Source organism: Mus caroli, unplaced genomic scaffold (genome assembly GCF_978045245.1).
Source record: "Mus caroli unplaced genomic scaffold, Mus_caroli_1 scaffold_14, whole genome shotgun sequence".
NCBI lineage: Eukaryota > Metazoa > Chordata > Mammalia > Rodentia > Muridae > Mus > Mus caroli.
This window is the reverse complement of record NW_028227269.1, coordinates 101,524,943-101,551,963: the sequence shown is the minus strand read 5'-3', so window position 1 is coordinate 101,551,963 and position 27,021 is coordinate 101,524,943. Positions and strand designations below refer to the sequence as shown.

Sequence of the window (27,021 nt, the reverse complement as noted above, 5' to 3'; positions counted from 1 at the left end):
GCAAGCATACATTCAATCAGGGGCAAGCGTACATCCAATCAGAGGCAAGCATACATTCCATCAGGGGCAAGTGTACATCCAATCATGGGAGGCACACATCCAGACTTCTTTTCTATGTACTTCCTGCCTAACTTCAATCAAGAATGGCCTGTGCAGTTAGGGCAACCAGTATTGTTTACTGAAGTGAGAACACGCGTGGCTTGTTGTCTTCCATAAATATCAACCAAGACCTTCCAGGAAGTTGTCTGACCTTGGACAAGTGGGGTTTATAGATGACAGGATTATTTGATATCACATATAATATATAGTATTTATCTCTAAAGCACAGTTCTTTAAACTTAAAACAGAACGTTAGCCCTTAGGAGGGTTATGTCAACAATAAATGTTGTAAAATTTGATAGAATAAGTGAATTTTAGCTAAGGCTAGCCTTACACTAAGCGTGCCTCTAAGGATGATCTTGAATCTTCTGCTCGCACCGGGAGAGTGCTGGATTATATGCATGTATCACCATGCCTGGTTTCTTCCATAATGGGGACAAAATCCAAGGCTCTGTGTTCACTAGGCAAGCATTCTACCATTGAGATGCATCCCCAGCCTAGAAGAGGTTTTCTGTAGTATTATTTTCCTAATCATTAGATTATTTGGATTTGTGTCTTTCTTTTTCTCTTTCTTTCTTCCTTTCTTCCTTCCTTCCTTTCTCTCTCTCTCCCTTCCTTTCTCTCTCTCTCTCTCTTTCTTTTTTTCTTTCTTTCTTCCTTTCTTTCTCTCTTTATTTTTGGTTTGGTTTTGTCTTTTGTTTCTCTTCAGAGCCCCTGCTGTACTGGGACTCACTGGGTAGACCAGACTGGTCTCTGAATCATAGAGATCCACCTGCCTCTGCCTCCTGAATGCTGAGATTAAAGGTGTGCATCACCATGCCTGGCGTGATGTATTTGATTGGACAGTTAGAAGGTGCAGTGGGCATGGCCATGTATCCCAGATATTCCAGTGCTTGTCAATGTGTAGCCTGAAGTTGTAGAGGTCAGGGGCAACCTGGCTTTAATCTCAGGGCCATCTATCAGACAGCCAAAGGCTAGTGATGTGTCTTAGTGGTAGATTGCTTACCTTGCATGGACAGGGTTTGTATTAGTGGGGGTTCTCTAGAGTCATAGAACTTATGGGTAGTCTCTATATAGTAAGGGAATTTGTTGGTGACTTGCAGTCTGTAGTCCAACTCCCAACAGTGGTCAGCAGGAGCTGTGAATGGAAGTCCAAGGATCTAGCAGTTGTTCAGTCCCACAAGGCAAGCAGGTGAAGGAGAGAGAGAGAGAGTAAATCTTCCTTCTTCCACTGTCCTTATGTAGGTCACCAGCAGAAGGTATGGTCCAGATTAAAGGTGTGTGCCACCATGCCTGGATCACACTTTGTCCCAGATGACCTTGAACTCAGAGATCTCCCTGTCTTAATCTTCTGGAATCCATAGCAACTATGCCTCAAGATCTCCATGCCAAGATCCAGGTCAGAAACTTGTATCTCCCAGCCTCCAGATTAGGATCACAGGTGAGCCTTCCAATTCTGGTTTGTAGTTCACTCCAGATAGAGTCAAGTTGACAGCCAGGAATAGCCGCTACAGGGTTCATCCTCACCACTGGGAAGAAAGAGAGGAATTTTGTAAGGAGAGCACCAGAGTTTCATATGCCTCTCACTACAAAAGCCAATGAGTAGGGACAGGATTCCAATCTGTAAGCCACCTTTGATCCAGAGATCTGAAGATATGAGAGAATAGCAGGTTAACATAAAACGAAAACACCTCATTTATTCATTTTATGTGTATAGGTGTTTTGTGTATATGTATGTCTGTGTACCACCAGTATGTCTGGTACCCATGGAGACCAGAGCATGCCATTGGGTCCCCCAGGGCTGGAACTACAGTTGGTTGTAAGCTGCCCTGTGGGTGCTGGCAAGTGAACCCAGGTCATCTAGAAGAACAGCCAATACTCTGAACTGCTGGTCCATCATCTCTCTAGCCTATACCACATTGACATAAAAAAAAAAAAGGGTCAAATATTCAATTACCAAAACCTGGGGTTGTGTGGGGGTGGAGTTAGGCCATTGGTTAAAGAGCTAGTAATGCAAGTGTGAGCACTGGCGTTGGGAACCGAGCACTCAGATGAAAGCCAGGCATGTCTGGCAACCTCTTGCAGTTCCAGCACTTGAAGGCATATGTTAGGAGTTAGAGTAATCTGGGTAGCCAAATCGGTAAGCTCTGTGTTGAGTGAAAATCTAAAGACAGAAGACACTTACCCTGGGCAACTTTGGATTCTCACATGCACACATGTGTGAGCTTTTATGCCTGCACAAGTACACATACACAGACACACAGACACACACAGACACACACAGACACACACAGACACACACACACACACACACACACACACACACACACACACACAAACCTAAAATCTAATATCTTATCTCCAGTCAGCAACATCCAGTACAGCTGGAAAGGATGGGGAGGTGTGAGAGAACAGGGCTGGGGATGGGCGGGTAGGGCTGGCACAAAGGCAGTCAGTTTGGAGTTCAATCATGGCCCTAGGGTCAGATGGCCAGTCACAGTCTGAGATTGTGATGGCCAATGTTTGTGTCTCTCTCATCCCTGGTGCTCTTGCTGGACTCCATGGATGTTTGGGCCCAGACTTCGAAATGCTAAAAATTCATTAGTGTCTACTGGGGTCAGCTTGATATTCCTCAAGGGGTGTTAGACTGGGAGAGGTTAACATAAGATAAATAAGCTGTTGATAGTGTGTACATGATAAACTAATATTAACACACACATACAGCTTTCCTTTCACCCTACAGAACACAAAAGTTTTTTCTTCTTTGTTGTTTTTATATTTTGCTTTTTTTTAGAACAGGTTTCTCTTACAGCCCTGCTGTGCTGGAATGGGCTCTGCAGACCTACCAATCTCAGGCTTTGAACTCAGAGATCTACCTGGCTCTGCCTCTTCAGTGCTGAGATTAAAGATATGCCCCCCCCGCCCCATGCCTGGCTTCGAATATGTTTTTCTAGTACAAAATATTAATGTGGTGGCGGGATCCATCCTTCTTGACCACTGTAATTTTTCTGCAGATACTGTTTCCAGAGTATGCTGAAACACAAAACACTTGAACAATGACCGATGCTAAACACTTCAAAGGCGTTCATTAAGACTCTATAAAGGCTTCAGAGATGATCCAGCAGTTAAGTGCACTAGCTACTCTTCTAGAGGATCCATGAACAGTTCTCAGCACATACAGACGCCATCTTCTTTGGAAACCAGGCTTACATGTGGAACACTCATACACAAAATAAAAACAAGTAAAAAATTTCCAAGACTCTTTAAAAGGTGTTCTTTTCTGGTTAAAACTGAGATTTTTTTTTTCTGATGGATTTGAGGTTTGTGATAATGAAATTGTAGGGAGCAGACAGCACTGTCTGCCAGGAGTTGATGGAACAGAGAACAGGAAGGTGTTGTGTGGCTTGTTATGTTCAATTTCAGCACATGCCAAGGTGGTTGAAGGCTTTGTGAGTAGTCATCCTTCTCTGCCCTCTGCAGTCAACCTCCCATGGCTATTTTCTGTAGCTCTTTACAGCTTTCCTGTGCTTGTCCTTTCCTCAAGTCTACCACTTGGGTTGTTTTGGGTTTGGGTATTTGTTGTTGGTTTTGTATTTGTTTCTGCAAGATAAGTTGTAGGGTAACGAAGACTGGCCTGGACCTCTCTGTATGGTCAAGGTTGACCTTGAACTTTCGATCCTCCTGCCTTCACCTGCTCAGTGTGTGGAGGAAAGCTGTGTGCTCCCATCCCTGCCTCCAATTCCTTAAGTAAACTTGAACTTCTTTTTTCTTCCCTTTCTTTTTGGAACTTTAAGTCTACATGACTGGTGAGATAAGTCAGGGGAAAAAGCGTTCAATGTACAAGCATAACGGACCTAGTGTTCAGATCCACAGAACCCATGAGGATACTGGGTGGGTATGGTAGTCCACCTGTAATTTCAGCCTTCAGATAGGGGAGACAGACGATCTCAGAGAAAAATAATTAACCATAGGAGCCTATACTAGAGAGCTCCAGCTTTATTTGAGAGACCCTGCTTCAAAGAATGAAGTGGAAAGCAATCACGGAAGAGACTTGTCAACCTCAGGCCTCCACTCATGTGCACACATGTGCACCCACACATACACACGTACACACACATGCCACATGAATACACACGAAAAATGAAAATAATTTATTGTAGTGGATACATAAAAACCACAACTATACACATTTGCAGTGTCCCTCGTGGTATGGTGATATTCATGCAGACTGTATTATGTTTCTATTAGGCATTCATGCCTAGGACCTCAAACATTTACCATTATTAAGGGTAAATATTAAAACTCTGTTTTAGTGATGTTTTTGAAAATAATGTGAGTGACTCTTTATTATCTGTAGACACCCTGTGGTGCAGTTCATACTGGAACCTCTCACTTCTGGTTCCAACTAAGTACCTGCCCCCTTCTGTCCTCAGCATTGTTTTCTTGTACCTTTTAAGAAATGCTTATTTTGGTTTATTGCCCATTTGTAAGCATATCCTTTTACTATTGAGTTTCTGAATTCTGTATTTCCTGCTTTATTAACCACATTCAGATGTGTAGTTTGTAGGATTTCCTTTACTCTTTTTTTTTTTTAAAAAAAAAAGATTTATTTTATTTTATGTATATGAGTACACTTAGCTGTACAAATGTTTGTGAGCCTTCATGTGGTTGTTAGGAATTGAATTTTTTTAGGACTCCTGCTTGCTCTGATCAACTCCCCTTGCTCTGCTTGCTCCCACCCAAAGGTTTATTTATTATTATAAATAAGTACACTGTGGCTGTCTTCAGACATGCCAGAAGCAGGCGTCAGATCTCATTACCAGTGTTTGTGGGCCACCATGTGGCTGCTTGGATTTGAACTCAGGACCTTAGGATGAGCAGTCAGTGCGCTACCCGCTGAGCTATCTCACCAGCCTCTCCTTTATTCTTTTTAACAAGATATTTCTTTTACGTGTTTAGGTGTATGTCTGTGCACCACATGTTTGCAGCACCCACTGAGGCCAGAAGGGGGCATCAGATCCTCTGGTCAGGAATTATGGATGGTTGTGAGTTGCTATGTGGGTGCTGGGAACTGAATACAGATCCCTCGGAAGAGCAGTCTGTTTGAAACCACTGAGCCATCTCTCCAGCCCGCCTTTATTTCCCTCTCTATACAGAGTGGTGTGCGGAAGCATTTTTGTTTTTATAAAAATTTCATGCTTCTCTTTTTGCTCTTGTCTATCCTTTTGGCGTCTAGGTGAAAGTCCCTTGACAATGACAACACTCTGTTATCTAATTCAGTGTTAGGTGTGTATCTCATAATGCTGACACGGGAAAAAAAAACTGATCTAAGTTAAGAAATAAAAGAATACATTTTCAGGTCTGCGGAGATGGCTCAGTGGGAAGCGTGCTTCTATATGCATGGAAGACTAGTTTAAATCTCCAGCGCAAACATCAAAAAACAATCAAACTAAACAGGCAGATGTATTGTGATCAGCTCTGTGCAGTAGGAAAGGCACTACGGAACTGGAAAGAACATGGCTCTTTCAACCCAGGGTTAGGTGGTTTGTAAATTAGGTAAGGAAATGTTTTAAGGCTCCAGGTAGTCAGTTACTCATGCATGTGGGACAGCTACTGCACACAAACCAGATAGAGATTACCCGGGCGCTTGCGCTCCCTAGCGTCCAGGAAGGAGCTCCGAAACATTGCCTAAGCCATAAACAGGAAGCGTAACCTAGGCCACGCAGGGCCCGCCCCCCAGCTCAGCCCTCTGAGTTCCGGCCCAAGTCCTGAGAGAGTGCCAATCAGATAGACGCTTCCGCACAGAGGCGGGACTTCCTTCCTTAGCGCGCACGCGTGCCCGGAGCTCCGCCCCGGAACTGCAGTACTGAAGCTGCTGCAGTTCCGGGTCGGGTTGGCGCAGACTGCCCGGCGTGTGAGGTGACTGCGGCGGTGAGTGCTCTTTGTGGGTTCGGAGCGGAGCAGGCCCTGGCCGGCTGCGGAGGGGCTCCCCGATGTCTTCGAAGCATCGTGGCTCACGGGTGTCCCCACAACCTTGGTTGCCGGTGGCTCATGCTTTGCTGTGGGCATCAAGGCCCGGCAACCTCCCTTGAAGCTCCTGTGGGATTCTGGCAGAAGGCACAGGTCACTCCCCCGCGCCCTATTTCTAGTGACGTTCCCTTCACCTTGTCAAGGTGGGGCCGAGGTGCGGCGGGGGTCGGGGGGTCGTCGTGCGTTCCATGCCCTCCTCGCCGACGCCATGTTAAGCGGTTTTTGACGTGCGTCACTATTTTGTATTCAGATGAGGACCCAGTGCGACAAATATCTCATTATCCTCAATTTGTAGATAAGGAAACTAAAGCACATAGATGTGCAGCAAACACCCAGCAGGATCCAGATTTGAATCGAGTTTTGCCTTACTCTCTCCACAATATCCCTTTTCATTTAGAGAGGGCCCATGTGGCGCCACTTCCACACAGATGAGTCGTGCTTACTCAGACTTTAAAGACAGGGTCTTGTGTAGCCAAGGCTGGCTTTGAGCTCCTAATCTTCTATCTCCATTCCTGAGGGCAGGATACCGGCTATGTACGGTTTTACGCAGTGCTAGGGGGGTGGAACCTAGGACTTGACGTGTTTCAACCTATCTGGCCAAGGCAAAGATGATGGAAATGGCACTTGTCTTGTTCTACCAGAGAAGAAAGCACACCGTATCTCAGATTCTTACTCCGTGTTCAAAATGGCTTATCAAGCCTCTTTTGATACTTTCACTTATTTTGTGTACAGTGTAAAATTAGTTATTATTAGATATTACCACACCCTTCTCATTTAGAAAGATTGTAACACTAAATTCTGAGAGGAGGTGGGGGGGTATTGTTGAAGGTTGCATACAAAGTGTTGGAGCTAGGATCCTAACCAGAGATAGCTCATGTGTCCTTTACTCTACTGCCTGTGTCCCCTCTACTCCAAGCCAAACTACCTATTCTGTGGGTGTGTTTTATTTTCTGGATTTGAGCATCTTCTCTAATGTAAGTTAAGCCATCTCTGTGTCCTTGGCTGTTTGCAGGGTCTAGTACGTTTTAGGAAAGCGTGTGTTGCCCTAGAGCCTGTGCTCCACAGTCACTAACCCAGAAGAACATTTCTTTTCAGCAACCATGAAGGTGAAGGAGACAAACTCAAAGCCAAAGTTGGCAAGCCGTGGCACGTTCCAGAGGAAGGGCATCAAGGTTGTGGGGAAATGGAAGCAAGTGACGATCGACCCGAATCTGTTTGCAGATGGACAGATGGATGACCTCGTGTGCTTTGAAGAGCTGACAGATTACCATTTAGTCAAGAATCCCTCCCGTTTGTTATCAAGTGAGGAGACGAAGAAGAGAAAGGCCCAGGCTGTTTCAGAAGAGGAAGAAGAGGAGGAAGGACAGTCCAGCTCCCCAAAGAAAAAGATCAAGTTGAAGAAGCAGAGAGATGCGGCACTAACTGCCGAAGGCAGTGCTGCCCAGAATGAGTATGAACTCAAAGTGTCCGAGCCAGAGGCTCAGGGAGAAGTCACTGCTTGTTCTGATCGAAAGGTCGGAGGAGCCACATCAGAAAGCCTGGCCCAGGCTGCTCCAAGAAAGAAGAAAAACAAAGGGAAAAAAAAATTGGATACTTTTCAGAGCACTTCCCCCAAATTGCCCAAAAAATCAAAGAAGACATGGATGGCTGAGGTGCACGACCAGAAGGCAGACGTGTCTGCCTGGAGGGACCTGTTTGTGCCCAAGGCTGTTCTTCGCGCTCTCAGCTTCCTAGGCTTCTCTGCACCTACCCCAATCCAGGCTCTGACTTTGGCCCCTGCCATCCGTGACAAACTGGACATCCTTGGAGCTGCTGAGACAGGTAAGGGCTGTTCTGTCTGTCACAGGTATGAGAGTTTCTGGATTCAGTCCTTGATTGTCCATAGGCTGAGAAACTGGGAGAGGAGATTGTTGGGAATGTGACCACAAAAGCCATGTATTGCAAACATCCAGCTCTGGGCTGAAATCTGCCCCACTTGACTCTGGTACCCTCTTTCTATCTCTGAGGTCTATGTGAGATCACTACTTCATGTCTGCATTGCTGGACTGTGTCAGGTTCAAAAGTTATTGAGACCAGTGTTAGTTAATTCCAACACCAGACAACATTACAAGAAAACTACAGATGACTATTCATATTTGCACTTGACCAATGCAGTAATCTATAAACACACAGAGATCAAGCTCACTATTTCTCAGGAACGTTTAGTTTTCATTCTGAAAATCAATGTAATTTGCCTTTATCAACAGACAAAAACCTCCATACCTGAATACATACAATAAGAACATTTGTAAAAACGTTTTTTTAAAGATTTATTTAGTTATTATATGTAAGCACACTGTAGCTGTCTTCAGACACACCAGAAGAGGGCATTAGAGCTCTGTATAGATGGTTGTGAGCCACCATGTGGTTGCTGGGATTTGAACTCAGGACCTCCAGAAGAGCAGTCAGTGCCCTTAACCGCTGAACCATCTCTCCAGCCCCTTGTAAAAACTCTTAACATGCATTTTTGATTTTAAAATCGTCCTGTAATGTTGTCTGATGTTGGAATTAACTAACACTGGTCTCAGTGACTTTTGAAGTGTTCTCTTTTCAACTATCAGAAGTAGTTTTAAATAATTGGTGTTTTCTTCACCCTTAAATATTTGTTAGAATTCATCTGGGCTTGCTCTTTCCTTTCTAGGAAGGTTTTTAAATACAGATTTAAATTTTAAAATAGTAGCATTATTTTCTTTTATTCATTTTTCCCTGAGTGATTGTTTTCCACCTAACATACCATCCAGCTTTTTGTTTCATGTGGCTGACTGACAGTCTGTTAGCATTCACTAATACTTATATATTCAACATTATGGTGACATCTGTGAGTGAGCTGGTCCCTTCTCATTGTGAAATAACCATCTTTATCCCCACAGAACTTCTCTGTTCTAATGTTCTCTTTGATATTACTGTAACTCCTTTGGGATAATGTTGGTATGGTCTGTTCTTTTCCATACTTTCCTGTAGTTTTCCTTTGGACAAGCATTGCTTTGTTCTTTTTTTTTTTTTTTTTTTTTTTTTTTGGTTTTTCGAGACAGGGTTTCTCTGTATAGCCCTGGCTGTCCTGGAGCTCACTTTGTAGACCAGGCTGCCTCGAACTCAGAAATCCACCTGCCTCTGCCTCCCGAGTGCTGGGATTAAAGGCGTGCGCCACCACGCCCGGCTCATTGTTTTGTTCTTAATGTGATTATGGAAGGCAGTTGAGTTTAAATCTGTTGTTTTGCCTTTATTTATTTATCTCATATGTTCTTTGTTATCTTACTTGGGATTGAAATTTTTGGTGATATGATATTATAGATTAAGTATTTGAGACACTTAGTATTTTACATTTTTAAAGAAGTTAATATTTGCAGCTACATAATGGAATGTCTTAGGGGTAGGATTCAAGACTATATATGAAATTAACTCATATTTCATATACCCTTTAAACATATAGCCTAAAGGTCTTGTTGGCACTCAGAATGGATGCATGCCTCTGAGAAGCAGAAGGGTCTGTGAGTTCTAGGTCAGCCTGGTCTACACAGCAAGTGCCAAGCCAGCCAGGGAGATGTAGACCCAGGGAGTTGTCTCAAAACAACAGAGGACATGTTTCAAGATGCTTGTACCCACAATGCACTTCTGATCAACAGGTTCTCTGGGGTTTACCAAGCCAGCTACTTTTCTACCTCAACTTAAGATGTCCTATGACACAATTCACATCTGACAAAACAGTAAGCTCAGCTCCTAGTCTTACAAGACCATTTCCTTATTAAGCAGCCCCTAGTCCTGATTTACTCTGCTTCAAATTAAGGAGCTCATGGTATATTACACGAGTTTAATGCTTTTCTCAATGACTCCCAGAGCCCAGGAAAATGTGTTTACTGGCTTAAAGCCTGGTAGAGATTCACACGACCAAACGTTGAGGGTAGTTAGAGGACAAAGGGCTTGTATGTGCCCACTGTAGGCGCTTCACGTTTTTATGCACTCGCCAGCCTGGAAGCTCTTTAAATCCCATTGTTGTAGTGTTCTTATGGAGCCTCCTTTATGTAGGCCTGATTGAGGAAAACCTCTGTCACTGAACATTGAACTCAATCTTCAGTGCCTCTCTCTGGTGGTCAGGAGGCTCTGTGTGTGTGTGTGTGTGTGTGAGTTCTCACCAGTTCCCATCTGGCATTTTTCTAGAGACAATTAGTCTTTAGCTCACGGTCATCTCACTAATTAACAAAAAAGACACCTGTTACTTTTGAGGTTTTTTAGCATCTGTGTCTTATACCAGGAATGTAGAGGTGAAATTAAATACTATAACAAAAGATGCTCCTATCAAGAAGTGCCAAGGGTTTCATTTCAGGGACTGAGAGGGAGGCCCAGAATATACTCACAACACTGTCTGGCTCCTCTCTTGTTACTAGCCAGCTTTGTTGTATCTTTCAGTGTTTGATTTAGGGTTCACAGACTATGTCACAAGTTGTACACATGTATTTTCTTGGTTTACCCTCAATTGATAACAGTACCTCACATGTGTCAGAAGAACCTCTCTCTCAAGGGCTGATCTCCATCTCCCTTTGCGCTTTTTGTTTTATATTTCTGTTTCTGTGTTGGAAACTCTGAAATATGCTTTTACTGTTTTGCTGTGAGCAATTATTTTTTTTAAAGAGGTTTAAAAAGAAAACAGTTTCTGTTTCTGTAATTTCTGATACACTTCATTCAGTTAGCATTCTTCATAGCAGATCTGCAAGTGAATTGGTTCAGCTTCTGTAAGTCTAAAGAGCCTTTGTTTTGTATTTGTCTTAAAGGCATTTGTTTTCCTGGGTAGTTCTGATTGTCAGTTTTGTTTTTCTGAGACTGTTAAATACAGGTGTTGTTAAGATATCTTTTGACTTTTATGAAGTCTTTTTTTTTTTTCCTTAAATTTTTTAGTTGTTTTGTTGTTGTTGTTTTGTTTTGTTGCTTTTTTTGTTTGTTTGTTTTTTGTAAACCTTTTGCTTCTTGGTGTGGTTATTTTTCACATAGAACTGTCATTTCCTTTAAAAACTATTCATAAAAGTTTTTTCCGGTTTTTCAAAGTTTTAAAAACATTTATTTCTGTAAAGCCAAGACCTATATATAGAGGCCAGAGGACAACTTGTGGGAGTCAGTTCCTAACTCCCACCATGTAGATCTTGAGAGTAACCGCAGGTGCTCGGGCTTAGCGGCACCAACTGAGCCATCTCACAAGCCCATCAGAGCTCTTGGAAGCTTATGATTGGGACTGTTTTTCTTCCATAGATGGTATATTGATTTTGTCTGGGGCATTCTTACCGTATCCAGGAAGGATACCTTTCAGGTCCCCTAGTAGATCCCCAAAACACAGATGAGATAGATGATGCTAAACCCTGTTTGTATTTTTTTTCTGAACATTTATAGATTGAATGTGTTTTATATTGTAAGCATTCATGCTCTGTGGTCATACTTTCTGCAGGTTGATATAACAGCAAAACTAACATTAACTTCTTTACAATTTCAGGGAAAGAACATTCATTCTTATTTTAGATCTTAGTAACCATGTATAAAAAAAAAAATGGCTTTTTTTCTTAAGTTGAGAATTTCCATCTTTTCAACCAGAGAGCTTCTCTTTAGCCTGTCTTGAGTTGCTCACTGGGGTAACTACTCGCAGGTGCTAGGACCAGTGGGTAAAGTAAGAACTACCTAAACTAAGCACGGCACAAAGTCTGATAACTGAGATCATTGAGTGACTAACAAGAGGGTAACATGTATGGTGGGAAAACACAGGACAGAAGGAAGATTCATGTCTTGTGTGGATGGCGCCAGGTCGTGTTTGAGTGACCACCCCTACTACTCGGAGTGATAGATGGCTTGAGACTTTTGAAATGCTTACTTATGGAGTTGTCAGTTTAATAGGTTTTTGAACCATAATTAACCATGAGTAACTGAAATGCAGAAAGTAAAATGGCAGTTAAGGAGAAAACCTGTACTTCAGATTCTCAGGTTGGGTTCCTGTTTGTTTTGACCCCTGGGTGTTGTGGGCTCCATATGCCTTCAGAGGTCAGTTTGAAAACACTCAGCATAAAGACAAAGATGTTAAGATTTCTGAAAAGAACGAATTATTTCATTCCCTCCTTCACTGAAGAAGGTCTTCGGCACATGTGCTGTACAGATTTCTCTACAGTACAAGACTGTCCCTTCAGTCTTTGATGATTTCCTCACTTGGATGTCTGTTCTTTGTCTCTGGTGACTTCAGGTATAGTACCAGCACACTGCTGCGCCTTTCCTTGATAGCCAGCTGCTGCACGCTGGAGGAGCCTGTGCAGGGTGCTGGTGCTTTGGGCTGGTCAGGGTGGCCCATGGCGCTTTCAGGTTTCCCTATTTCTAGGCAAAGGCAGGAACTCCCAGGGACATGCACATGTTGGACTCCTGTGTTTTTGCTTTACTTCCAAGGAAGCGGGAAAACTCTGGCTTTTGCCATCCCGATGATTCACTCAGTGCTGCAGTGGCATAAGATGAAGGCTCCACCCATCCCAAGGAGCACTGGAATGCCACCAAGGGAGATGAGGTTAGGAGCTACAGCCCATCTTGGATCACCTTGCAGGGACAGAACTGAATCTGGAGTGTTGCCTGAGGAGGCCAGAATTGAGACTGAAGCACAGCCCAGTGACTCTGGGGTCCAGGCCACACCTGAGACTAGTGCCTGTGCCTCTGCCTCAGCCCAGGCACTGCTTGTCTGTGATGATGATGCTGGTGAAGGACCTTCTTCCTTAGTAGAGGAAAAGCCTGTCCCCAAGCAAAATGAGGACGGAGAAGAAAAGTTCGATGCAGAACAGGCTGGAAAGTTAAAACAGGAGTTATGTGACCAAATGGCTGTTTATAAAGTACACCCAAGGCGCCCTCTGCTCGGACTGGTCCTGACTCCTACTCGAGAGCTGGCCATCCAGGTCAGACAACACATCGATGCTGTGGCCAAGTTTACAGGTGAGATTTCATTTCACTGAGTAACTGTTTCTAAGCAGGTCTCTGAGTGCCAGATGACAGAGGAAGAGTTGTGGCTCCTATTCTAGGGGAGTGTGCTCATCTGTGGGGCATTATGTCCTTTAGAACTCAGTCAGTAGTTGTTCAGTTTCCTCAAGGGGACCAGATCTGTAACATGTTTGTGAGTAACTGGACATTTTAAGAACAAATTTGCTGATCCCTGCCTTAAGGTGGAAGCTTAATTCTGTGCCTTGGGTGTACTTGTTTTTGTGGTGTTTTTGTGGTGTGGTGTTTATCCTAACAAAAATCACATTGCATAGCTGAGATCTTCCTCAAGTCCAAGGCACTTGCTCAGTGCCTCAGCTATGTTACCACGTGCATTCACTTTTATCCCATGGCCCCTGAGCAGTTCCCTCTTAGAGAGGAGACAACGCCAGACCCTAAAGAGCTTAAGTGTGTCACAACATCACCATCCTTCCCAGCACTGTGGGCATCACTGCTCACCTTCAGAGCTCTGGGAATCAGTGTGACCGAGTTCAAATCCAGCCTTTCTCTTGTGGTTAGGGGAGAGAATGGAAAGAAATGGCAAAGTAGACAGGGTCCAGACCACAAAATAGAGTGACGTGGTAAGCCCTCTTGGAGTCAGGCCAAGCCAAATGGTACAGCATTTCCTTGGCATAGAAAGCTGTGCTAGTGACCATGTGCTGATCCATAGGATGAACAGCCAGATGGAATAATGTTATCTATTGTTTTCTGTCCTGTAGGGATTAATACAGCAATTTTAGTTGGTGGAATGTCCACACAGAAACAGCAAAGGATGCTGAACCGCCATCCTGAGATTGTGATCGCCACCCCTGGTCGGCTCTGGGAGTTAGTTAAAGAAAAACACCCTCATTTGAGTAACCTTCGGCAGCTCAGGTGAGAGGTGGCCCCTTCCCCTTCTCTCCTAACCATCTCTGAAGTGAGCCTCAGGTGGCTGCATGGTTGGTGTGTGCAGAGCTTTCTCACTAATAAGAATCATGTGGCCATCCAGGCCCTATTCTCAAAAATTAAGCATGCATAAGAAAAGTTAATGGGTACCCAGTGGTGATGGTGGGGTGGTGATGGAAGGGCGCTGTGCACTGCATGCAGATGAGAGCATGCGAGTGGGTGGAAGTGGGGTGTGCTACAGAGGTTTCCTTCCTGTAGGTGCCTGGTCATAGATGAAGCTGATCGCATGGTTGAGAAAGGCCATTTTGCTGAACTCTCTCAGCTGCTAGAGATGCTAAATGACTCCCAGTACAACCCCAGTCGGCAGACTCTTGTTTTTTCTGCCACCCTAACCCTGGTACACCAAGCTCCTGCTCGAATCCTTCATAAGAAACACGTGAAGAAGATGGATAAAACTGACAAACTTGACCTTCTCATGCAGAAGGTTGGCATGAGGGGCAAGCCGAAAGTCATTGACCTCACAAGGAACGAGGGTACAGTGGAGACGCTAACGGAGACCAAGATCCACTGCGAGACAGATGAGAAAGACTTGTATCTCTACTACTTTCTCATGCAGTACCCAGGTCGTAGCCTGGTGTTTGCCAACAGCATCTCCTGCATCAAACGCCTCTCTGGGCTCCTCAAGGTCCTGGATATCATGCCGCTGACCTTGCATGCCTGCATGCACCAAAAGCAAAGGCTCCGAAACCTGGAGCAGTTTGCTCGTCTGGAAGAGTAAGTGAAGTCTGTCTTCAGACAACTTGAACCATGAGCCACTGTACTCAGGGGGGCAGGGAACTAGGGACCTTTGCAGCACAAGGCAGGCTGGCTCTTTTTTCTTCCTTTTCCTTAATTTTATTTCTGTATTTGGTAAGGTCACGCATTCATTGTGTTTGTTTGCTATTAATGTTGTATAGTGACTTCCAGTAATTAACAAACTGGGCATCCAGTTATTTTAACGTCCTTGGGAAGCAGCAGAATAGGTTGTGCTGAGAGCGAGCTCAGCCTCTAGGACCAGAGCATCTGAGAGCAGATCCTGAGCCCTTCACTTCCTCGCTGGCCAAGCTAGTCAGTGTGTCTGTGCTTCATTGTCTCATACATAGGGTTACAGGTGTGGGATTGCAAGAATGGAGTGACTGGGAACAATGTAGGGACACTGTTGGCAGTGCCGCCCAGTGTGGCCTTTCATTACCACAGTGCCCTACTGCTGCTTACTACCGTTCTTCTCACTTCTTAGATGATAGAGTGACCCTAGAAAAGTTGGGCAGCTTACCCAAGCTTGTACAAGGTGGAAATGACAGGCTGGGTCTCAGATTGCTGTCAGCCCATGCCACACCCCTTCATGTTTGTCTGTCTGCCTGTGGACCAACTGATGCAGGGAGAGGGTATATGCTGTCTGTCTAGGGAAGAGTGAGGCAGTCTCTTGGGATGGAGGAGAATAGTGAGAAGGTAGTAGGAGATAAGGATAGTGACCCAGAATGGATATGGCTTCAATTAATTCACAGCACAGAACACAGCATGTGCTTGAGACACTATGACCCAGGTTTGGGGTCCTGATTCCACAACAGACTAGCCACGTGCACACCATGGAAAATGAATCTCTCAGTCTCAGGTTCTTAAAAGTGAGATACTAGTATTACCTTATAAGGATGTAGTGTGAAGTGCTTAGCAAGTGCTAAGCTGACTGATAATTGCTGTTATTTATCATTATGGATGTGCTTTGTTTCCACACAGCTGTGTTCTCTTGGCAACAGATGTGGCAGCTCGAGGTCTGGATATTCCTAAAGTTCAGCATGTCATCCATTACCAGGTACAGTTCTTAGTATTAATGCTTCACACACGCACGCGCACCCCCGACCCAACCTCATCCAGCCCTTGTCCTGCCCCCTGCAATGAATGGGGAGATGTTAAAGCAGAAGTTGGACAGAGGGGAGGAATATTCTTCCTCAGGTTGTCTGTAACATGTTCTCATTAGCATCTAGTGCCTACTGTTACTGCTCTTCAAACACTTAGTGAGAGCCCTGTCAAGTAGCCTTTCTCTTCGGGCTGCTTGATATTGCCAGATTAAGTGTGATCCTCATCTGATTTCTGATACTAGGACAGAATACCTTAAACATGGTAACTTTTAAAGAGGGTGTGCCTGTTGATTCTGGGGGCTGCAGAGTGCAAGGGCATGTAACCAACCTGCCCAGCTCCTGGTGGGGTCCTTGAGGTGGAAGGGCAAGTCGGTGGTAAACATGGGGGAGTCAGCCTTGGCATGTACCCCATGATAATCCAGCCCCTGGAGAGTGAGAACTGAATTCCTTTCTCTGTCCCATCCACAGACACCTCCCACTAGGCCCCTCCCAACACTGCTACACTTGTTACACTGAAGAATTTAGCGTTAGCATGAGTTTTGGTGGGGACAGACCACAGTGGCATGATTGTGGTTTAGGTTTTTTGTTTTTTTTTTTTTTAATAATTTTAATTTTTATTGAAAATAGTTTTTTTTTTCCTATAATACATTCTGATCACAGTTCTCCTCCAAGTCATCCCGGATCTTCCCCACCTCCCCGTCTTCCTCACCACTCATATCTATACCGTCTCTTTCTCTCTCATTACAAAATAGGCAACTAAAACAAAACAAACCAAAGCAAACAAACCAGAATAGAACTATAACAAACAGAAAAAAAAAAAAAAAGTCAAAGTTAAAACACATACAGATGTAGAGGCACACATACTCCCATACACAAAAATCTCATAAAAACACAGTCAGAAACCATAATATATAAACAAAGACCTGTAAATGGGAGGAGGAAAACCTGAATGAAGCATTAGGCGACAAAAAAATCTCCAAAAATACCATGGAGTTCATTTTGTGTATGGCCGTATACTACTGGGCATGGGGCCTGCCCTTAAGTGTGGTTTGAATACCCAGTGAGATTCTGTTGGAGAAAAAGAAATTTTCCTTTGCCAGGTGTTGTCAATTGAAGATGGCCTCTGTGTTATGGATGGGGGGTTGTTATTCACCCCCTCTTCTCAGCCCTAACCTGTCTTAGGTGGCCCTGTGCCTCTGTCAGTCCTGTTGTATCTAGAAGGCCTCATTGCCTTGGTGTCCTCCATCCCTACTGACTTGTACAGTCTTGCCACAATGTTCCCTGAGCTCTGAGGGAAGGAATTTGATGGAGATATCTCATTTAAGACAATGTCCCAAGGTCTCTCTCTCTCTGCACATTGTCCAGTTGTATGTCTTTGTATTTGTTCCTGTCTACTTTAGGAGATAGCTTCTTTGATGATAGCTGAGCAAGACACTGCTCTTTGAGTCCAGGAAAATATTATTAAAAACTCACTTAGCTGCTGTGTTCCTTTAACAGAACAGTAGTAGTTAGTTTCCCCCTAGGTCTGTGATCTGTCTTAATTTCAGTTTCTTGGCTGCCTAGCAGTGTCAGACATGGGTTCCTTCTCAAGGTGCGGGCCTTGATTCCAGTCAGATATGGGCTGGTCACTCCCAAAGCATTTGTGCCACTACTGCACGAGTGATCATGTAGGCAGGTCACTATTATAGATGAAAGGGTTTGTCTTTCTCTTGTGTTAACATGTCCAGTACCATGGACATTAGCCCACACAAACACTAGTCCATGGGGATTCTAGTCACTCTAGGTAGGCTCCAGTCAGGCCTCAGCCCAACTTCTCCATGTTCAGTTATGTACGTGTTGTCTTTACCATCAGTTTGTGGAGAGTTACAAGTAGCCTTGGCAATGTCTGGGTTTGGAACAGGAGCCCTCACAGCAGTAGGTTAAGTGGCTAGTCTGGTGTGCAGTACAGGGTGGTGTAGTTAAATTAAGACTTCCCTTGGATAATTCCTGCCTGTGTGACCTTCAATAAATAGTCTCAGTCCTTGGTTTTCCCATTTTATAAATGACAGGGTATCTCTGGGTTAGTAAGGCACATATGAAAAGAGCTTGGGGTCTTAGGATTTTACTGCCATGAACAGATACCATGACCAAGACAACTCTTTATTTATATATATATATATATATATATATATATATATATATACTTTTTATTAGGTATTTTCCTCATTTACATTTCCAATCCTATCCCAAAAGTCCCCCATACCCTCCCACCCACTCCCCTACCCACCCACTCCCACTTTTTGGCCCTGGCGTTCCCCTTTACTGGGGCATATAAAGTTTGCAAGTCCAATGGGCCTCTCTTTCCACTTTTGATACATATGCAGCTAGAGACAAGAGCTCTGGGGTACTGGTTAGTTCATAAAAATGATCCACCTATGGGGTTGCAGTTCCCTTTAGCTCCTTGGGTACTTTCTCTAGCTCCTCCATTGGGGGCCCTGTGATCCATCCAATAGCTGACTGTGAGCATCCACTTATGTGTTCGCTAGGCCCCTGCATAGTCTCACAAGAGACAGCTATATCTGGGTCCTTTCAGCAAGATCTTGCTAGTATATGCAATGGTGTCAGCGTTTGGAAGCTGATTATGGGATGGAACCCTGGATATGGCAGGGTTCCATCCCATAATCTAGATGGTCCATCCTTTTGACACAGCTCCAAACTTTAAGACAACTCTTAAAAGGACATTTAATTGGGGCCGGCTTACAGGTTCAGAGGTTCAGTCCATTATCATAAAGGTAGAAACATGGCAGCATCCAGGCAGGCATGGTACAAGAAGAACTGAGAGTTCTACATCTTTATCTGAAGGCTGCTAGCAGAATACTGACATCTAGGTAGCTAGGATGAGGGTCTTAAAGCCCATGCCCACAGTGACATATCTATTCCAATAAGGCCACACCTCCTAATAGCGCCACTCCCTGGGCCAGGCATATTCAAACCAGGACACCTGGGCAGCCAAATTGGAAACACTGACTATGTGTTCTGGGTTAGTAGTAGCAATAACGTTAGTGATTGTAGAAAGCCAACCGTAGCATGTAGTTGTAGCTGGGAGCATGGCTCCAGATCCTGCTGCCAGGAATTGAACACAATTCTGATGCTTTAGTGTTGCTGGCTTTGGGCAGGTGAGAGCCCTCCCCACCCCCACCCCAGGCCATGTCCGCTGTGGTGGTGTTTCACATAATTTACATCTGCTTCACACCCTCCTGAGTATCCATGTGGGATGCTGTGATTATCCTCAGAAACTGCAGGCAGATTTAAAACACAGAGCTCCCTTCACACCCTGAAATATGTGTTCTAACAGCCAGTTAAGGCGGTGGGTAGGGCACAGATCACCTAACTGCTGGGAAGGAAGTTCTGATACTTGAGCCTCCATCTGTGGCTCTCCACACACACGGGTATTTTGGGACCATTCATTTCAGTGACATCTATAAACCGGAAGCAACTGCCACACATCCCCCATAGCATCGTTTTGAGAACCAAGTTGAGTGGATGGTGACACCTACCACAGTATAAGTGTAGAAAGCCTGGCATCGAGTAGGATGGTTTTAGTACTTTTCATCTTTATTTCAGTTGCTTTTAAAATCTTTTGAGGGTATAGATTTCAGAGTAGCGGGTTTCTGGAACAGAGAGACTGGGTCTGTTGTAGAAGATAGTGTGAACACACAATATAGCTCCAGCCCCTAAGCAGTTGCTACAGCCTATAGAGGAAAAGTGAAATATGACCACTGCCATAGTGTAAGGCAGGAAATGTTAGAAAATTATCACATGTAATGCAATTTGAGAGGGTGCTGAGTGCTTTCTAGAAGATGCTGGCATTCCAGGATGGAGAAGTGGGATATGCAGAGGGGGATAGAGTGTGTGGAGGGAGGCATGATTGGGACATATCTTAGGGTTCTTCTGCTGTGGTAAACACCATGACCAAAAGCAACTTGGGCAGCACAGGGTTTGTTTCACCTTACAGCTTACAGTTGGCATGAAGGGAAGTCCGGTCAGGACCTGGAAGCAGGAGCTGAAGATGAGATCATAGAGGAGTGCTGCTCAGTCTCCTTAGTACAGCCCAGGACCCCAGTCATCACTGTGAGGCTGAGCCCTCTCACGGAATCAGTCATTAGTCAAGAAGATGCCCCACAGGCTAATCTACAGGCCAGTTAATCTGATGGCAGCATTTTCTCAGTGGAGGGTTCCTCTTCCCAGATGACTGTAACTTGTATCAAATTAAGAAAAACTAACAAACACAGGGTTGGTTACGTAAGCAGGAGCAAGAAGAGGACTTTGCTGGGAAAGGAGTAGGTGAGCAGTGCTGAGCCAGCGGAGTCAGTTGGGAGCGGGTGGCTGAAGGCTAGAGAGTCATGGGAGGAATCATGGTAAACGGTTCATAGTGACACTGAGCCTACTGCACGGCATTAGTGGCGGATGCTACAGGCGTCAGGGAAGAGGAGCACCGGTACCCGTGCCATGCTGCTAGTGGACAGCATGCCTGCTATATAGCTTGTCCTGGGTTAACCTGGTCTGAATCCTGGCTCCCACATTGAGTTAGATTACCTAGAAGAAGTGGTGGATCTGAGTGAGTGTGCGTTTCCTGTAATATGTTGACAGTGATAAAGTATTTTATATGTCTAGGATAATGTTGTCTTCTTTACATTTCTGTTGCTGTGGTAAAACAGTATGACCAAGGCAGCTTAGAGAAGAAACAGTTTATTTGTCTCATGGTTCCAAAGGGTGTGAGCTCCTGACAAGAGAGGAGAGCTAACAGGTGGGAAGTGGGTGGAGCAACAGCTGAGATCTGTTGCAAATATGAAGCAAAGAGGGTACACTGGAAATGGGACCCAGCTTTTGTGAGCTCAAAGCCTGCCACCAGTGACTCTTCAGCAAGGAGATACCTCCTAGGCCTCAAAAAACAAAACAAAAACAAAAAAGCCAGTTGCCAGTTGGGACCAAGTATTCAAATGCAGGGAACATCTCATTCAGACCACCACATATGAAGTGTTTTGCAGTTGGTTGTCCTAAAGCAGTCACGCAGTAACTGGGTTACAAATGTACTGTCATCGGTCATGCAGAGCTGAAGAATATGTGGAGATTCAGAGAGACGGTATTGGTCACAAGAGGAGTGAGAGTGGAGAAGATGAGAGAAAAGCAGATAAACAGATTGAGTGTGAAGAGCTGAACAGTTGTGGAGGCTGTAGTGGTGCAGAGCCTGCACAGTAGCTAGACTATTAACTTAGGGGCAGTCTGTGTGTCAGAATGAAGGGCTAAGTTTTTCCACAGAGTAGGGAGATTGGTGTCCTGCAGAAAACAGAGCCAGTTTCGGGGTGTGCCCCGAGGGCAAGAGCAGTGTGGACCCTGTCCGTGTGCTGATCCTCACTGCTGCTTTGACAGGTGCCTCGCACCTCAGAGATTTACATCCACCGAAGTGGTCGGACTGCCCGTGCTGCCAGTGAAGGCCTCAGCTTGATGCTGATTGGGCCTGAGGATGTGATCAACTTCAAGAAGATCTACAAAACTCTCAAGAAAGATGAGGACATCCCACTGTTCCCAGTGCAGTCCAAGTACATGGACGTGGTCAAGGTAAAAGTTAAACTCCACTATACTGCCTCCTCACAGAGCACCTTACTCTGAGACCAGAAGTTATCCTAGGGGACTGAGAAATGGTTCTGCCGATGGCTAGACAGTGGCTTTTGTTAAGAGGCTGGAAGTGCCAAGCCTGGGAGAAAAGCAGAAAGGGGGAGTGACCAGAGAAGTGTGTTTTGTCCCTTAATCACTCTGATATCTGGTCCTGAAATCTCCACCTGCTTCTGCTCCAGTAGACAGCTCAGTGAGCTCAGCCATAGACATTGTCAGAGAGCTGTGAACAGCAAGGTAAATGCTGAAGGCTTGGTGTGCCCTAAAGCAGGGACAGTAAAACTTGCTGTCTACATTTGTATTAACTCAGGAACATTCACTGTTATTTCCTGTGTACCCCGGGCCCCAGTGTATCAGGGACTAATATGGGGTAGTTTTCCCGAGGCTCACCAGTGTGTATAGGGTAAGCCCACAGCACGCTGAGGTGTCCAGGGAGCACTGGGCCTGATAGGTGTGTGGTTGTGATGGGAGCAGAGCCTTCGTCCTACTGCAGAGATAAAGAAGGGCGAAGAGAAGATGGAGTTACTACGGGCATTGGTGTGAAGACAAGGGGCAGTTTAAGGGTGTGTCACCACTTTGGCAAGAGCGTTAATTGTGTAAGGATTTAGATGGGGCTGGTAGAGGTGGGATTATAGAGAATTCCTGTTAAGAATGCTGGGAGCGACTCCATTTTCGTGCTTATTCCCATTGCACATGCTCTCTCCATGTCAGGATGAGCAGAGCATTGTGTCACTGCAGTGTGACCTCAAGACCCACGAGAAAGAGGATTGAGGAAAGAGGAGACAAGATCACTCTGGGCCACATAGAAGTTGGCACCTGAGACAGAGCTTTAAGGAGATTTGGTCAGGCTTCTGTGGCTGTGATGGTCACCCAGGCTGTTAGCAGGAACCTGGGCAAGGGTTTCAGTAGAATCTGCATTGTTTCTCACTCGTCACTGATCACATTACAACTTAAGAACTGCTTCAGTAAAGTTTGCTGAGAGGCCCAGACTCTTGATCAGATGAATATTTTGTGTTACTGCCCCCTCAGGAGCGGATCCGTCTAGCCCGACAGATTGAAAAAGCTGAATACCGGAACTTCCAGGCTTGTCTGCACAACTCATGGATCGAGCAGGCAGCGGCGGCCCTAGAGATTGAGCTAGAAGAAGAGATGTACAAAGGTGCGTCTGAGCAGGGGGATTGCTTTCCTTTTAGCTTTTACCTGGTTGAGACCATCCGTATTTCTGTGATCCCAGCAGGAGCAGCAAGGTTCCCTTTTCTTGTCCTATGGCTGCTTCTTCTGTATGGGCCAGATACCTTGAGCCTTTCTTGTCTGTCTGACAGCCTCATGGACAGCCCTTGGACTCCATTACTAGGAACAGATCACAAGCAGGGTATCCTTGTTAATGCAGCCTGTCTTTTACTGTATGATTAGCCGTCTACTATGCCTCTTCGTTCATGTATGAGACCGTACCTCCCAACAAGGTTGAGTAAAGGAGACTAAACTAGATCCACTTATGCTTGAAAACTAGGAAGTATATGGCACTGCTAAGTCGTCATTTATCATGGTAATTGATGTTGAACAGCACAGCACCTTCGTGTCTCACTTATAACTTCTCCAAGTTCTGGGCATGAGTTGAGTGGGAGCGATTGTCCTTTTACATAAGGGATAAAGAGATAGAGGAGTGCACGGAGCCAGGCAGTGGTAGACTTGGCCTTTAATCCCAGGAGAGACAGGTAGATTTCTGTGAGTTCAAGGCCAGCCTTGTCTACAGAGCTAGTTTCAGGACAGCCAGATCTACATAGACAACCATATCTCAAAAAACCAAAAACTGAAACAAAACAAAAAAGGTTCACAGAGAGAAGGAATTTGTACATCAGAACAGCTCTACCGCCAGGCATTGCCTAAACCTTCTTCTGTCTGTGGGCCAGAAGCCCAGGAAGAGACCAGGGGTGAGGGGCTGCATGGCCCTGCATAGTAAAGCTGAAAACTGGATCTGGAGCCTATGACAGCAGTTACAGCTGGTGCCCCTTCTTCCATACCAGGAGTGCAGTTTAACTGAGGTGTTGACTTCTCGGTACCCACTGAGCAAGTTCCCAGGCAGACTGCTGCTCAGTGTAGGAGCAAGGAGTTTGCCAACAGTGTGTTCCTCCTTGTAGCTCAGGTCTGGGGCTCAGTAGAGATGTGAGCCTCTACCTTTCCTTGCTGAGGTCAGGCATGGGCAGGGACTTGGGCTGTGTCCACCTCTGCATGTACTCAACAGCATTGGTGAGCTAACTGGAGAGTCAGTCTGCACAATCTCCCAAGGAATTTGTGGTCGTCATACCACAGGAGGCAGCGTGTGACACGGGGAGGAGAGCAGATTTCAATCACATGTGAGTTCTGATCTCTGAGAGTTTATTCTGTGGCCTTTATGTGACTCTAAGCCTGAGTTGCCTTACCTGTAAATTGAGGAGTTTCTGTCTTTACTGGTTTCCTGAACAATGACGAACAGTGATCTACTGTATCCCTCCTAAACAGGAGTTATCCACTTATCTGAACTGACAAGCCAGCACAGCTAAATTTAGTCTAGAGGAAGTATTTCTGTATAAACATGATCTTACAATTGTGTGTCTCAAGGAGGAAAAGCTGACCAGCAAGAAGAACGTCGGCGACAGAAGCAGATGAAGATGCTGAAGCAGGAGCTACGCCATCTGCTCTCCCAGCCACTCTTCCAGGAGAACCTGAAGACCAGATACCCCACACAGTCTGGCAGGCCGCCTCAGCCTGCGGTGGCCCCCAGGAATATCGAGTCTGCGCTGAGCTGCCTCTCCAGGCAGAAGAGGAGGAGGAAGAAGCCAAAAGAACCCCGGGCACCATCACAGCCAGGATCAAGCACGAGTTAACTGCCCGGTCAATGTGGTGACTGTTCAGTGAGATCCTCCGGTTGTCTGAAAAGGCTTCCCCTCCTTGCCTTTCACTCCACCATCCACCTGCGCAAACCTCCCGCTCTTCCATCCTTTAGCAGGAAAGACCTCCCGCACACATGTTGTGGAGTTAAATGTGGCAGGTGATGCTGTGTGTCTGTAGTCAGTGTATGCAGGCTTCTTGTGCTCACCTTGTTTTCCAGATTAAACCAAGTAGGAGTCAGAGACATCATGAGGGTGTTGCAGTGTTTTATCATTGACTGAGATTTCCCTTGGGCAGACAGAATGCTGTTTCCTTGATAGGGGAAATGGCGTCATGGGCCCCTGGCATGAGTCCATCACAGTTCTGTCAGGTCTTCAGCACGTCCCTGTCCTTCTCCACAGCATATAATACCAGCTCCCTTGCTCTGTCACACTACCCTCTGTACCTTAACTGTCCTGGAAGATGGACAGGGAAGATCTTGCTGACACCCCCACACACCCCCACACAAAGCTCACAAAGCTGTCACAAACCTGCAGGGTCAAGAGAGAGTACACTGGACACGACTCTGCGGTCGTAGCTTTTTTGTAAAACGGACTTTTCAGTTTGAACTACCCTGTGTCCATCCTGGAGTATGGCTTTGTGTTCTCTGAAGAACAGCTCAGTGCTCTGGCCTACCTGCCTCGCAGTGCTGGCCACACTTGTGCTGCAGAGCTCCAGGGCTGGAGGTCTCCAGGCTTGCATTGGGGCCTAGCGTACATGCAGTGCAGGAACACTGGTCCATGCTGCCCAGCTCACAGTCAGTCTGGCTAAGTAACTCTCAGGCCTAGGGAAGCACAGCTTAGCCTGGATGTTGAGACAGGTGTTCACGGGCCTGCTTCCGATGCTCGCTTTGAGGAGTCACTGTGGACTTGAATATAATACACAGGCATCCTTAAATATCCTAATAGCTAAGAAACGGGGTATTCCTCAACTCTCAGCAAGGTTGGGAGGTTGCCATGAGACATGGATTCTGATGTCACTGTTGACTGAGTGCCTGGTATTAGGTGCTTTTTAACCCTCTGTGCCTCATGTGCTAGGCACTTTATCACTGGTTATCTGTCTCGACAACGCCAACCCCCTCCCCCCCCCCAGCTCCAATTTTTTTTTTTAACTTAATATGGTATGTGAGGGAAGATGGTGGTTGTTCACGCATGGAGATAATGGTTTACCCCCTGCCACCTTTACCTGGTTCTGGGGATCTGGGTTGCTAGGCTTGGATGGCAAGTGCTTAGACCCATTGCTCCTACATTTTAGTTTGAATGGTTTCAGTGTCTAGGCAGGCTTTGAACTGGGATCCTCTTGCCTCAACATCCTCACAAGCTAGGAATATAGTCAGTCAGTCCTAGCTGTTAGATGCTTTTATTGATTTAAAGTCTCATTGGTTGTCTATGAGGTCATAGTGTATCTTTTTTTTTGGGGGGGGGGGAGTCAAGGAAGTGGACACTTACTGGTTAAGGTTTACCCAGTGCAACCCAACAGCCATATGACATAGGGAAACTCAGGGCACCTTTCTTCTGAGTGAGGTCCAATAATCTGAGCCCTTTCCATGACCCCACTTTCTCCTGACCTGGCTGAGAGCGCCCAGCTGGCCTCCACTTTGCAAATGATGCTGTGAGCTGTCAGCTGAGTTGATAAGCAGAAGGTGGGGTGCCAGGCACTCAGTCAGTGTTGAGATCCTATCTGTGCCCACCTAGTATGGCGAGGCCCTGGTCAAGTGTGCAGAGCTTACTGCATCTGCTTTTTAAATGAGGGGACTGGGGGCAGTCCTTCTAGTGTAGTCCCCTCATGAGTGCCCTGTGGGAAGCCGGTGGTGGTCTTCCTTACATAACCAGTTACTCAGCAGTAAGAAGCCAGACTGACAGTTGTTTATAGAAACGTTTAATTCTGAGGGAAGCTGTAGGGCTTGGCCTTGGGTACTCACGGAACCCCAAGCCCCACTTTCCCAGGCTGGCTGTTTACTTGGCTCTTAGACCTGGTTCACTTCCAAGGTGGCATGCTTCTTTGCTTCCAAGGTGAAGGGATTTGACCAAGGTCACACAGTTGAACTTGGGCAGCTGGCCCCAGCACTTGCATCTGTTCTCAGAAGACAGATCGCAGGTGCACCGAGCTGATACTGTCCCCACTGGCTGTTCTGGGAGAGTGAGGAATTTAAAGATGAGCTCTCAGCACCTGCGCTCCACTGTTTCCTCTAGAAAGAGCCAGAAAACTGCTATGCTCGGCCAGGTTTTAGCATGTTTTCAAGCCCATGCCCCTGGAGCAGCCCAGGCTATCCATCAGTCAGGCATCCTGTGCTCATAATATTAAGCCTGGAAATGGAGACTACTGGCTGAAGACAGTAGTGGAAATAAGGGCCCACGCTGTGGGCAACTGCCATAGATACCCAGGTCACCGTGGGACACTGAACACATTGAAAGGGCAGATTTACACCCGTGTGCCAGCAAGACACTCACTTAGCTGGAACCTTTGGATCTAAGTGTTGCCAAAGGGGGTCTTGGAAACTGCACACTACCCAGACATCTTGGTGCTTTTGGCT

At 45.7% G+C, this 27,021-nt stretch overlaps 1 protein-coding gene across 3 annotated transcripts; it reads left to right on the top strand.

Annotated features, from left to right (window-relative positions):
* Positions 1 to 5,934: 5,934 nt before the first annotated feature.
* On the top strand, positions 5,935 to 24,698 carry Ddx24 (DEAD-box helicase 24). 3 transcript variants are annotated; one of them, XM_021179386.3, is made up of 9 exons: positions 5,935 to 6,030; positions 7,225 to 7,950; positions 12,577 to 13,107; positions 13,869 to 14,022; positions 14,293 to 14,808; positions 15,808 to 15,883; positions 21,339 to 21,527; positions 22,611 to 22,740; positions 24,180 to 24,698. In XM_021179386.3, exons 2-9 carry the CDS (start codon positions 7,230 to 7,232, stop codon positions 24,443 to 24,445), a joined length of 2,583 nt encoding a protein of 860 aa, XP_021035045.1. In that variant the 5' UTR covers positions 5,935 to 6,030; positions 7,225 to 7,229; the 3' UTR covers positions 24,446 to 24,698. The 3 variants fall into 3 exon arrangements, with proteins under 3 accessions (XP_021035045.1, XP_021035046.1, XP_029340441.1); XM_021179387.3 differs by lacking the exon at positions 5,935 to 6,030 and adding an exon at positions 6,067 to 6,283; XM_029484581.2 differs by lacking the exon at positions 5,935 to 6,030 and adding an exon at positions 6,093 to 6,272.
* Positions 24,699 to 27,021: the final 2,323 nt, after the last annotated feature.

Coding starts and splice junctions, on each gene's coding strand:
- Ddx24 (XM_021179387.3), top strand. CDS start 6,151: ATGCTTTGCTGTGGGCATCAAGGCCCGGCAACCTCCCTTGAAGCTCCT. Junction 13,108..13,868: donor TGCTGTGGCCAAGTTTACAG/GTGAGATTTCAT, acceptor TCTGTCCTGTAG/GGATTAATACAGCAATTTTA. Junction 14,023..14,292: donor AGTAACCTTCGGCAGCTCAG/GTGAGAGGTGGC, acceptor TCCTTCCTGTAG/GTGCCTGGTCATAGATGAAG.